Raw genomic sequence first — 13,825 nt, forward strand, 5'->3', positions numbered from 1 at the left:
GAATCAGTTGACAAATGAAAACTGAAAACTTCCTGCATATTATTTTCGACTTAAGACTATCAGGAGCTAACGTGAAACATACAGAAAGTGTTAGGTTTGACTGACAGTAGACACTCAATAAAAAAATGACAAAGTGGGAATGATTAGAATTAAAAAGTGAATCAAAACAGTATTTCTGTGAAAAGGAGAAACTGATGGTCATTTATTTCTTTGTGGCATCCCACCATAATTAAAACATCGGCTGCTTTGTGTTGATTTGCACTGGATTTGAGTATATATACTGTTAGGCCATTTATTGCACCCCACTCAGAGTGCAGAACATACTCTTGGCACAGATGGAGAAGCAGAATCTCAAATGAAAGTCAAACTTTTATGTCATGTGTTTATGACACGGGTTCTAAAAGTTGGCATTCTCTTGTCTCTGCAGCAGCTGATTCTCTTATCCATCGATCTGATTTGATCAGCTGTAATCAGATGAATTGATCAGTCATGCACTATGCTTGGCCAGTTTGTAATATTTCATACCTTCCTGAAATTTCACTAGAGGGTATACGGTATATGACAGAATGAGTGTACCACGCTAACAACCCCACCAAGCTTTTCTGACTAATAAATACACAATAGAAACCCACAAAATTTTATGAGAAGTAATATTCTCACACCTAATTTCCTTACTAAACAGAACTGTTGCTATACACCTTTAGAATTCAATTTTCTCAGTCACTGAAGACTGAAGAGGCTTAATTGCTAACTACTATTGTTAACTTATCATAAAACATGTTTCATTCTAACTTGAAAGAAAAGAAATAAAACTCACCTAAACCATCTTGGTTATTCTTGCAAGTAATCTAGTTAGTAAGTTTACTGTTTCAATAATCGCCAGCTCCGGTTTGGTCAAAATAAATCCTTAATTTACCAACTGATATGTGTAAAAAAACATGCCATTATTCCCCATGGTCTCTCTATAACCCCCTCTATAGCCAAAATATATTTTGCATTGACTTTACTGTCCTTGTGGTAGTAACTCCAACCGAGCCTGTCTTTTAGTTTTGTGATGCTTGACACACATTTTCTTTTATCCTTTCACAAAGATCAGCATCCTGTACAGCCAATCAACACGCTGTCTTTGTGTTACCTCCAGAGTAGAAGAACGCAACACAAAGGCAACTGAAACAGGACAAAAAGGAGAGCACTTGTCAATGCTGTGCACAAAGAGATTCAATCAAAAAGAAAGTTTAAAAAGGGTTTAGAATCGACGATACCAGCTCTTACGTTGTTCTTTAGACAGCCCCAAACCTTGATGCACCAATTACCTTCTGTTCATAAAAAAACTTGAAGAGGGCTGAAGGGCTTCAAAGGAATAAGTCATACTGCTACACACCTCATAAGCTATTTGTCCATCACACAGTGTGAGGTTACAGGTTAGTGATGATTAACTGGCTAATGAGGAACAAATGTGCTCTCAGCCTGCAGCCTCTGCAGATGGTTAAGACTGTTCTATGATGCACATATTGTCATTTTATTTTTTTTTAAAAAAAGGATACAGGCAGGTCAGTGTGGACTACAACAAGCCCAGAGCCTACTCCACACAACAGGACAAAGTTTGAATGTTTTAATTGGTGGTGACTCATTGGAAATGATGTCTTACACAAATGGCCTTTCTGCTCTTGTTACGTCATCCCTCACTGTCCTTAAAATCTCTTTTAAATGAGCGTAGGTATAAGCAGCTTTTAAAATTTTAAGTAACCACTCACCATTCGATATCACTCCTTCTCCTCTCACTCTCCACTCCCACACCAGGAGGCCTGTCTACAGGGCAACCTCATAGCCAACTGCCTGGAGCAGCTGTCAGACCCTCACCCGCTGCTCCGCCAGTGGGTGGCCATTTGCCTGGGCCGTATTTGGCAGAACTTTGACCCGGCGCGCTGGTGTGGAGTTCGGGACAGCGCCCATGAGAAGCTCTACACCCTGCTGTCGGATCCCATCCCAGAGGTGAGAGGTTAATACCAGAGTTTATGTACAACACACACACACACAGTACAAGCACTGAAAAATGGCACTTACAAAAAGCCATAATATCCTGCTTTGCAATGATAAAATCACATCAATCAATCAATTAGACTTTATTTGTATAGCACATTTCATTAAAACAAAAGTGCCTCCACCCACACACATACAGTATAGAAATAGAAACACAACTTTGTAATTAAATAAAGCACGATAAAATACAAGTTCTCATTTGAACCAGGACCTGAGGAAACGCTACCACAAGAGAGGAAACAATCATAATAATAAATATATATGTATATATATGTATATATATGTATATATATATATATATATATATATATATGTACTGTACATATAAAATGCGATTATCCAATGTTAGTAATCTTGTCATTTACATTTGATTAAATAAATCTAAAGCTGTCATGATAAAAGTTGGTTGAAGGTTTTCACACACATATAACTGGAAAAAATACAAACTAACATTCATCCCATAGACTTTGGAACACATCCAAAAAAATGAAAAAATATAGTTATTTAGGAATCCTAATTTTCTTATATAATACAATCACTGTACTGGCTTTTTTATGTAGTTTTTTTTTTTTATGTAGTCTTTAGTGTCAACTGGCAGAGCTATATAAAGCTGCAGATTTGATGAAAAGTTATGTACCTGCTTGCATCTCCCGGCTCCCAAAGCAGCTCTCTTGACTCCTCCTCACCATGGATGCAAAGAGAACTCCAATCTATTGCTGTTGCTTTGCCTTATGTTATGTGTCAAAGAATGGATCGGGAGAGACTAGTTGTTGAGGCTGAGAAACATCCCATCTATACGACCCACAATCACATAATAATGACGACGATAGCAAAAAATATATAAATAACCTGGTAAGCCACTGAGAAATAAAGTTTAATGAGTGTGTGTCCACACATGGTTTTAAGCTAATGCATAGCTGAAAAAAGTACTGGTCTTAAAGTAATTGTAAGCCACTTTTACACGGAGATGGCGCTATCGGGCCACAATGAACTCCCCCCTTTATGCCGCCTCTGCACTTTAAACAGAACCAGCCAACGGCAGCATCATTCAGCTCCTGTGTGTGATTGTACACTGCATTGCAGCATCTCGCGATCAAAAGAGGCGTGACAGGCATGAATTTTAACACACGAGTGTCCGCCTCTAGCATGACATAAAACATATGCGTCGGCAGTGCTTTCTAAACAACACATCAAATAAGGAACAACACATCAATCACAATGACTTACTGTCTCTGTTAAGTGAAGCATAACATGTTTTCTGAGCATTTACAACCAATTTTGAATCCAGCACTTTCTAATAACTGAAATGCTGCCTGAAGCACCTGAGCTGCCTGAATTGCGGGGGGAACATGTATATAAATGATAGTGATAATGTAAATAATGATAGTGTCTTCAGGATATAAGCTTAGTTTTGCCTGAATATGTAACCAGATCACCTCTAAAAACTGAGAAAAAAGGGGTCCCAGAATGGAACCCTGGGGGACACCTTTAGTTATCTCAACAAAATCAGACTTGTAGCCCTCTGCATAGACACAATGGAAAAATGTCTTGGAATCCTCTGGTATTCACAAATTTCTTCAGGACTAACCTGTTTGTAGAGACAAGTAAGATTACATTTTGTGAAAGAAAAACACACATGGAGCAGACACACACAGGCAAACAGTTTGGACCCAAACAGGCCGGTCAGCATCTGACTGGGGCAGTCGTGTGTGGACCAGAGGGACAGCGAGACAGAGTTTGCCCTGAAGTTCACCCAGACACTTGCTGCCCTCACTCACACACTGCACAAATTTGCATGCATTCACACACACACATGTACACACAGAGAACATCTGTTTCCAGCAGTAACTTCCTCCTTCGCTTGGACAGACAGCTGCTTTGGCCATAGGGTTGAAACTGAGGTCTGCAAACACATCTGTCTGTCCACACACACACACACACACACACAGAAAAAGCACTTGTAGTTTGGCTGCATTTTCAAGTTGTTAATTTATTTGACATTAAGACTTTTCAGAGTGCGTATTATTTAAGCCCACTGAGACTCAGACTGACTGATCATAACTGACTGCATCAAATTGTAAAGAACATTTACAAATCAGTTTCTACATTTAAAAATTCTCCTCTGGTGTTAGATTAAGACGCGTCACATGCTGCAGTATCTCCATGTGAGGAGGATGAGCAGTGGAACAGGGACAGAAAGTGAAAGGAGGCGCAGAGCTCTGTGACTAAGCAGAGTGTTTAATTAAGTTTAAGGAAAAGTCTGAGGGGACATGGCTAAGATAACGCTGTTGTTAAGTCGTAGTTTGCAAGTCACTAAAGCACACACACACATACTTATTACACAACAGTACACTTATTAAAATAAGGCAGATGTTGATTAGTCAACCTCAGTGTCCCTGGACTAGGAGAAAGGTAAAAAAGCTTCTAAAAATACTGCCCTTCTACTTGGATATTATGTGAAATAAGATGAGAAAATGTCAGATGTCAATTGTTAAGGATCCATTTATATGGATGATTTTAAAAAAATTAAAATACCTGTTATTCATCTTGCAAATACTCGTGTAGTGCAACAGTTCAGCCTGTTTGTGAAGACAAGAGGCACCTATCATGTGCGCATAACACAATGCTGGATGGCGTCAGGTGAGAACATTGCCAGACAGAACCGGCCTGTTGGCACCGGCTACATCCACATAATACGTACACAGGTGGTGTCACTTGAGAACATGGCCGGAGTGAACCTGTTGTGTCCACATGAAATGCAGTAGGAGTCAGGTTAAATTGCTGAAATGTGGATGGGTCCGACAAACTAGGACTTTCACGCAGGAGTCCATAGTTTGCTTCCCATGTGAATACACGTCCAGCCGCTGGTTACCATCTGCCGTTTATGTCGAAACATAATCACGTGCCGCATCATCCCACCATGCGCATTTGTTGACATCACAGTAGCAGCATTCTGGAATGTAAAGAGCAGATGGAGAGGGATACCTAAATCGTAATCAGCAAAAATGGAAATCCACTGCAAAGCTGCAACATGTGATGAGTTGGGATGACAGTGTGTTGGACAGATTCTGAGTTTGTGATGTATTTATTACGGTTACACTTCTTACGCTTCCTTCTTGGCGAGGTTTCTTATGTGAAAAAAAAAACCCTTAATGAGACTTGAGTTTCACAAAGATTTGTTAAAAAAAAGTGTAAAATAAGACAATGCTCTGTTGGTTCACTTTTTGTTTAATGCATTTTCTGTTTGTGGTGTATTTACTGTGTAGCCTTCAAGCATCTCACTTCTAATTTTCTTTTTCAGTATGCCAGTGCAGATACTGGCTAGCACAGTGGTGGCAGGACGTGTGCAGGAGCTGGAAACAATATCATACACACCTCTACAGTCAAACATGAAAAGGTCAAAAACTAATATTGTAAAGTAAATGCCCTGGTGGCCTAGAGTCCAGTCATGGACCTATTCTCTATGTTGTTTCCCATTTTCCTTTATCAATACAGGCATTAAATGCCCCTCAAAAATATACTTAAAGGTGTCTGATCATTTGAAGTGGGGTTGTATGGCATATTTATCCATAATCAGTGTATTAAGCAGATGTCAGTCACGCCTCCAGTTTGGAGAAGCAAACTAGAGAGCTTACTCATAAGTTCAGCTGAGTACTATTGTGGATAGGGGCAGCGGAAAAACACATTTTAGCCATTCAAAAAATGTGATATAAACTTGTGTGCCAAATAAATTCAAGACTTAATTGTGAGACCAACGAGAAGTTGCGGTATCTGCACGCCAGTGTTTACATGTTTCCTGGAAGCCTCCCTCACAAACAGTGCTTTTAAATCTGACAAAGTGACTTTTTGCTTGTTGCTTACTCCCAAAAGCCTCTCTCTCTGTGAGGGAGGCTTCCGGGCTTCCAAAATGACCACTGATGTAGATTAACATATCTCAGTGTGGATGGTAAAATAAAAATCTGTAAATTGGCAGATGAAGATGCTTTCCAGTATTATAGTCGTGTGTTTTATTTTGCTTAAGTGTCACCGTGTTTTTATTACTGTCTTTTCATTCAGGTTTTAGACAGAAAATTACAATATGTTCATCTGAAATGTTTCAGCTGATCATTTTAATTGGAGTGCAGCAATCCGTATCAAAGCAACATCTGCGTGCTGGAGAATCACTAAAGCTGCGTCACAACATCAGACAGGAGCTGCGATGATGCATTTTGATCCCTGTTGAAAATAAAGTTTTCTGTCGCCACAACAAACAATGTGCCCAAATATTCATCCCTGGTTCAGTTTGTGAATCCAGTCCCTCATGGAAAATTCCTTGTGTGTGATGGCAAGTTTGGATTAAACATCCAATGAAGCAGGCAGAGGAAGTAATGAGTTACAGAGACAAACAGCAGCTCAGTGGAGCACACAGCACTGATCATCTCCACTGTGTTTCATGGTGATACGCTGAGAGAAAACTGAAATATAATTATCTCTAAAACTTTTACCAGTGGCCTCACAAAACACTTTTTTGAATTAGTTTGGCAATCAGATAGTTGATGGCAAAGGGCCGAACACACAGACCTCAGACAGTTAACCCTTTTTCACAATCTGTTTCAACCTTCGAAATCTGAGAAAACCTGTTTGATGAGTAAAAAGGAAATGACCAACCTAGCAAGAAATGTCGCACACATTTCAAGATATTAGTAAAAGGTGACAAGAGAATGATCTCAAAATTAGTTGTAACACAAGAAAGGGAAATTAGAAAAATATAAAGAAAATAAACTACATTTGTAAACACAAAAACTTTTGAAGCACATTTTTTAAAATAATTGGTGTCATTTTCTTTTTTTTTCTTATTTTAAGGTTATTTACTTGAAACTTTTGTTTACTAATTTCTTGCTCATTTTTGGGCCACGTCTGTCATTTAATTGCTTATTACCTTCTCATGTTTTTAAAAGAAATCAAAGCAATTTGCCCTTGTTCCACACATGAGATAAAATATGTGAAAACCTAGCGAGAATTGTGACACACATTTAAAAAAAAAAAAATTAGTAGAAGGTTACAAAAGAATGACCTCAAAATGAGTTGGAAAAAGGAAGGGATGTTAAAAAAATATAGAAAAAACTGGGGAAAATGTCTATAAAGCTACACTCATAATTACCATATTATATTTATATTATTTTATATTTAAAAATAAATAAATAAATAAATATATTTTTAATAATTGGTGTCATTTTCATGTTTCCTTTGTGTTAATTTTCAGGTCATTTTTGTTAAAATTTTTTACTAATTTCTTGTTAATTATTTGGCCGCATGTTGTTTAGTTGCACATAACCTTCTCTCCATGTTTTTGAAAGAAATCAAACCAACTGGTCAAGGTTTCAGAAGGCTAAAAAGAGGCTGATTTGTGCATAGATCAGACTGACATCCCCATTGACATTGTAACAGTGGATTGTGAATTGTGGTGTTTGTGCTGCTGCAGGTGAGGTGCGCGGCTGTCTTTGCTCTGGGGACGTTTGTGGGAAACTCTGCTGAGAGGACAGACCACTCCACCACAATCGACCACAACGTGGCCATGATGCTGGCCCAGCTCATCAACGATGGCAGCCCTGTGGTCCGCAAGGTCACTGCAACACAGTCACACTCACACATCCACTGACCCATTCGCATACGAATTACATACAGTTTAATATAGCCTCGAGCACAAACTCCAGGGTTTCAGTCAGCATGGACCTTTGAGTCTAGAGAGCTGGGTAAAGTCAAGACCTCTGACAGTTTATGACAACTGCTATAAAGATATCAACAGGTTTTAGGACAGTCGGACAGATGCTCATTTATTTACAGACAAATCCTTTCAGGAATACACTCTTTATTAAAATCACTGTTGCTTCCTTTTGGTCAATTGCTGAAACCTTTTGGGGACATGCTTCAACGGCTTATTTAAAAAAAAAACAAAAATCATTGAGTTTGGTGATTTTTCTACTAATGGTCACTGATTTATGGCCAAATTTTACAAGGCCAATGCAATTGTTTAGAACTGGTGGTGTGCCGATGGAGCGATTTCAAAATAATGTGGCAAATATGGTTCAACATTATTGTTTAACATACTCTGCAAGTTTTGTCATGATTGGAAAATCAATTTCTGATTTATAGTCTGATTTGTGTTGTGCCACGCCCATTTTTTTTCTATTTGTGGCGCCCCCTAGTGGTAAATTTGTTCGAGACTTTCAAGTTATGTAGCCAGTACTTAGGTGGACAACTCATGCAAGTTTGGTGACGATTGAGCATTCAGTTTTGAACACAGTAGGTCTTCCATTAAGCATCTTCAAATGACAATGACGCATCAACAAGCTTTAATAAATTTTGACAAGCTTGGTCCAATGACAATTCCCAGATAGTATGGTATGTATTTCACCTTCAAAGACCTATCAAATTTGTGAAAACATCACTAAAGAAAAACATTTGAATAAATAAATCTACACAAAAACAATAGGGTGTCGTTATATGTTTAAAGAGTAAGAAAGTCAATTTAAAATCCAGACACAGGTAGAAACGGTGGTCCCAAAATATATAAACAACAATGGTTACGTTTAGTTTTGTCCTTCATATTTTATGCAGTTAAAAAGACTTTATTCAGTCCTAGTACTAGCACGGTCTATGTCGAGCTTATTATTTGGATAAAGCAAACAAATGGACCGTAGCCCTGAGGACAGAGTTTAAAGGAGTAGTTAAAAAATTGGTTGAAATATATCCAATTGCATTCAAAACTCCTGCTTGTCTTGAAGATGTCAAGAAATGAAGTTAAAGAAAATGATCATCAGTGAAACTGAATGATCCTCATGTTTCCCTTTTTTTTTCATTTGCATGTGACAGGAACTGGTGGTAGCACTGAGTCACCTGGTGGTCCAGTATGAAAGCAACTTCTGTACTGTTGCCCTGCAGTTTATAGAAGAGGAGAAGAACTACACAGTGCCATCACCAGCCAACACTGCAGGTACTGTGCACACACACACAGACACACAAACACACACACACACACACACACACACCCCCAAACACTCACACCGAGTGCTTACTTAATCTAGTCTGATCATGAATTGTCACTTATTGTAATGTTACCCCCATCAGAACAACATTAATTTTCACTTGTCTGAGATTGTCCTGGCTCTTACATGATGCACGTCCATCTGTGTTTACGTGCAGAGCCCGGTAACCTGACCCCAGTGAGGGACAGCCCGGCCATCCCACGCCTGCGATCAGTCAACTCCTACACCAACATCCGAGCTGCCACCACTGCCCGCAACCTGAACAAGAGCCTGCAGAACCTTAACGTCAACGAAGACGGTAGGAGGCAGAAAGTGCTGGGGAACAGAGTGAGACAGAAAACAAGGCAGATGGGAGAGAGATAAATAAGATGAAGCAGAAATTTAGATGAGTCTGTGGGAGGAGTGAATGAAGACAAAGAAGGAGATTTAGTCAGCTGAATGACAGAAATGAATCCAAGGAGAGACCATCAGCACATTCCATGAGGTTTTCTTCCTCTGCATTACTTTGGACCATAAATTTAACAGTCCTCAGCCTTCATACTTTCCTCTAGCATTGACAGTCATTAGAGCAACATAGTGAGCATCAGTGAGGGACCTACACAGAGGCTGAGACCACGTGGTTCAGAAGAGATAACAGTTCAGTTTGTGTTCTGTTGGTATTGATTTCAGTCCAGCTTTCACATGCACAAATAACTCCTCTTCCTTGACATGCAAGTCTAATGAGTGTGTCTTGTGGCTAAATGCCAGAACTCACATGGACCCATGAGTAGAGCTGCACAAATCAGTTCTGTAATAAGCAAAATTAAAATTTTGGCTCACAAGGTAATGCTCCCTCTTCAGTGGTGAACTTTGCCCCTTTCCCAAAGCAAACCCTGTCTGCCGACACTTCAGTATGAAGTGACACTCCACATGAACTAACTCTTGCAGCTGAGGAGGGCACTCCACATTTAGGGATTAAGTAGCAGCAGCACCCATGGAAACAGATTTTAAGGAGAAAAACGTGTCAAATTTGCTTCAATTAAGGTTTTTTCTTGATTAACGCCCCCAAAAAGCCTTTGTAATTGCCAAATCCTTTGTCTCCTCAGAGTTTTTTAATTTCTAATTTAAAGAGTTTGATTGTAGGGCTCCAATTGGCCTGGATTTGATTTGAGCATGTATGAATCTCTTATATCTTTATCACAGTCCTTTAGAGTTCTTCATTTATGAAGCAACTCTTTCCAAAATAACTTAACTTTGGATTTTGCTTTATCAGCTCCTCCTTGCTATTGGCCACAGATTTCATTGTTGCTCAAACTCCGCTTCTAATATTCTGTCGTCTTGTTTTTTCTTAACAATAGTGCCCTAGATAGCTGCCTATCTTCCATGGAGTGTTGCCAGCTTTCTTTCAGCCCCTATGTTAACCAACCGTGTGATAGTTTCAGCATCTGGTCTATTTTTTACGTGGGCCATGAGCGAATGAACACTCATAATGTATTGTCAGTTATATAAAATGTATATTAAGTATGATATAAATTATCTGATTATGATAAAAGATAAGGATACCTTGTATCAGTGTTGCATTTAGCCCATGCACATTGTTTGATCATTTTTTAAATTATAACTGCACAAAATAAAAATAAAAAAACACAGCAAAAGTTCTGATGCTTTTCTATGGAGGTCCACAAGCAGGATGTCCGTCTTCATTGTGTAGCTGCATGAAATTGGATTGGATTGTGCCATTCAAGGGCGGAGTTATAGGTCAATTGACATATCGGGGTGCTTCCGTTAGTGATAAACTCAATCGCACCTTGAAAAAAAGTTTTGTCCCAGCTTTAGATTTTTTGATTCAGCTAGCCAACTTTCTTACACTGTATATTTACTCCCATATTTACCAAAAAAGCAAACAGGGACAACAAACATGTTTCAGTGGGATTAGGCTGAGCTCTCTGTCAGCTCAGCCTAATATGTCAGTCACCATGCAGACCTCAGCGAGCCATTCTGATCAGCAGCAGAGACTGGGAGCTGTCCACGGTGCTGAACTCTAGGCCTGATAAGCAGCAGGGACTGGGAGCTGTCCACGGTGCTGAACTCTAGGCCTGATAAGCAGCAGGGACTGGGAGCTGTCCACGGTGCTGAACTCTAGGCCTGATCAGCAGCAGGGACTGGGAGCTGTCCACGGTGCTGAACTGTAGTCCTGATCAGCAGCAGGGACTGGGAGCTGTCCATGGTGCTGAACTCTAGGCCTGTTGAGATCAGCTCAGAGAATTGGAACAGGGACGCACTGCCTACTCTTAACCATGAGCAGGAAACAGCCGTCACCATGGATACTGATAGATGGCTAGCTCACTGAGCTGTTCTATTGTATTATGTGGTCTCCCTGTGGATGTTTTACACATCCAGAATAATGAGCACTTGCTGCAAATGCTCTCCTTTTTTTTAACTGATGCCTGCAAATGCTGGAAAATATCAGGAACATGGAAAATATGTGATTATTTGACCTCGATGTGATTGTTTAATGACAGTGTGAACAGCACAAATCACATGGAATCTTATATTTTCCAATCAGATTTGGGCCACTTTCATGTGTGGTTTTAAATCAGACATAGATCTGACTTTTTCAAATGCAGCCTCAGTCTGAAAATGTTTTGGCGCTTTGAGCACCACAAGCCGAGTGCTATCTAGTCCCATTGTGTTGGAGAGGAGGCAGAAATCTCCAACACTTGACAGCTCAAACCAAACCAATCTAGTTGATAAATAGCGCTACAGGTAAGAGGAAAATATGTATTTTTGATTTGGGGCAGAAATTGCAGCAAAAAAAAAATCTGTGAAAGGTGGTGAGAAAATGACCTGAAAATTCAACTTAAAGAGAAGGAGAATCATTATAAAAATAACACATAACTAGGGAAAATATCAAGAAAAACAAAATTATACATTTAAAATTAGGTTACATAAAATATATTACATAAAATATTTTATTATTATATTTTCTGTTTGATTTTATCACTTTTTCTTGTCATTTTCTGTTTTGGTTCTTTTACTTTTCTTCCTAATCCTATTTTTGGGTAATTTTAGATTTTAACTACTTTCTTGCTCATTTTGGGGTCATTTCCTGTTCAGTTACTTGTTTTCGTAATTTATGTTTCTTGTGAGAAATAAGCCAGTCTACTCAGGTTTGAAAGGGTTAAATGGAGTTACAGAGCTCTAATTTTACTTTTTCTTTTTCTGATGACATGTTGAAAATAAGGAAGTTTAACTGTCAATTTATAGCAGTAGAACTATTTCTTATAAAATAGATGCATAATTTTGCTAGAATCTTTATGTTAATCGAAATGCTTGTGTAATAACTGAAGCCATGGTTGTGTCACCATAACGTCCATGTCCACAGCTCTGTGAACACATGACCTGCTGTCACCTCTGAGCTTTTAAAGCTCATGTTTGTGTCACCGCTGTGGCTCAGACAGCTAAAGTTAACCGCCCCCCCCCCCCCCCCCGTCTCCTGCTGCCAGATTGAGTCATGCATAAGCCCTGGGAGCAGTTAAATCACTGGCACTTGGTGAAGCGCGTAACCTGCTGCTGACACCATTTCTAATTCACACCCTCAGTGCTCATTCCAATATTCAGCGGTGTTTATCATCAATAAGCACCGAGCAGAGCGGATTTCCACTCTCTACCAATCTCCATTTGCACACTCAGGAGGATGCATAGTGTTTGGCTGTGTATGAGTCAGAGGAGTGTTTGGTGATAAGGAGACTTACAGCAGCGGAGGACTGAGCCTGACAGCTGATATGAAGTTACGAGCAGGTTCTCCAAGTATAAAGACTGCTTCCGCTCTTCACATAGCTCACACCTTGTTGGGTGTTGATTTGCCTATTGGCTTTTTACAACAATAATAACCACAATAAAGTTTATTTATAAGCACTTTACAGCAGCTAAAGTGCTTTCTGAACAAAACAAGAACCTGTTCGTGTTACATTTATGACACTCATGAACTTTTGTGCTGATTGGATGTGAAGCTAACAGTTTTGTGTGTTTCCTTCATTCAGGTGGACCAGCAGCCTTCTCTCCTGGTAACTTGAGCACCAGCAGCAGCGCTAGCAGCACCCTGGGGAGCCCCGACAATGACGAGTACATCCTGTCCTTTGAGACCATTGATAAAATGAGAAGGGTGTCCTCCTATTCGTCCCTCAACTCCCTTATAGGTAACAACGAGCATCCTGTCTGTTTTTTATTCCAAAACACACATATTTCATTGCTGTTTTTTGTTTTTTTTAAGTGAGATTGGAAGAATTTTTTTTATTGATAATGACAACAGTTTACAACTTAGGTAAATAGAACAGGAGCACATATCAAACAAATATAGCAAAAATTTGTAAACATATATGGCAAAAGATAGCAGATATATAGAATATTCAAACTATAATATACAAGATAGCAAAAACAAAACAGTAAATACGTTTGAAAAAAATCAAATTAAGTTGCATTGTCAGAAAATCTAAATTTGAAATATGGGAATGGGAAGAGGGTGATGAGCCACAGAAATTAGTTTAAAAAAAGAAAAGAAAAAGAATACCAGAAAAATATCCTGAAAAGAAGAGGGAAAATAGAAAAGTAATAACAAACATTATTGTTATTTAATTTCTTGTAATTAAAGTAGTTAAAAATATAGTTTCCTGGACATACGTGCATCTATAGACGGGTGACTTCATCAGGGCTGTGGCGTCATTACAGCAGGCCACAGACAGCTGCAGGGACAGTGTTACATGCTTTGACACACAGAAAGT

General features: G+C 39.1%; 1 protein-coding gene across 4 annotated transcripts in view; it reads left to right on the plus strand.

Moving 5' to 3' along the window:
• rptor (regulatory associated protein of MTOR, complex 1) overlaps positions 1-13,825 on the plus strand; it is a 256,587-nt gene that overhangs the window by 179,804 nt on the left and 62,958 nt on the right. For all 4 annotated transcript variants that reach the window (XM_042484972.2, XM_088075352.1, XM_088075351.1 and 1 more), the window contains exons 17-21: positions 1,801-1,992; positions 7,502-7,642; positions 8,893-9,013; positions 9,223-9,363; positions 13,088-13,243. In XM_042484972.2, coding sequence (XP_042340906.1) covers positions 1,801-1,992; positions 7,502-7,642; positions 8,893-9,013; positions 9,223-9,363; positions 13,088-13,243 — 751 coding nt within the window. The remainder of the gene's footprint in view (positions 1-1,800; positions 1,993-7,501; positions 7,643-8,892; positions 9,014-9,222; positions 9,364-13,087; positions 13,244-13,825) is intronic.

The sequence above is a fragment of the Plectropomus leopardus genome, chromosome 3 (assembly GCF_026936395.1).
Source record: "Plectropomus leopardus strain MGB_pleo_1.0 chromosome 3, ASM2693639v1, whole genome shotgun sequence".
Classification (NCBI taxonomy): Eukaryota; Metazoa; Chordata; class Actinopteri; order Perciformes; family Serranidae; genus Plectropomus; species Plectropomus leopardus.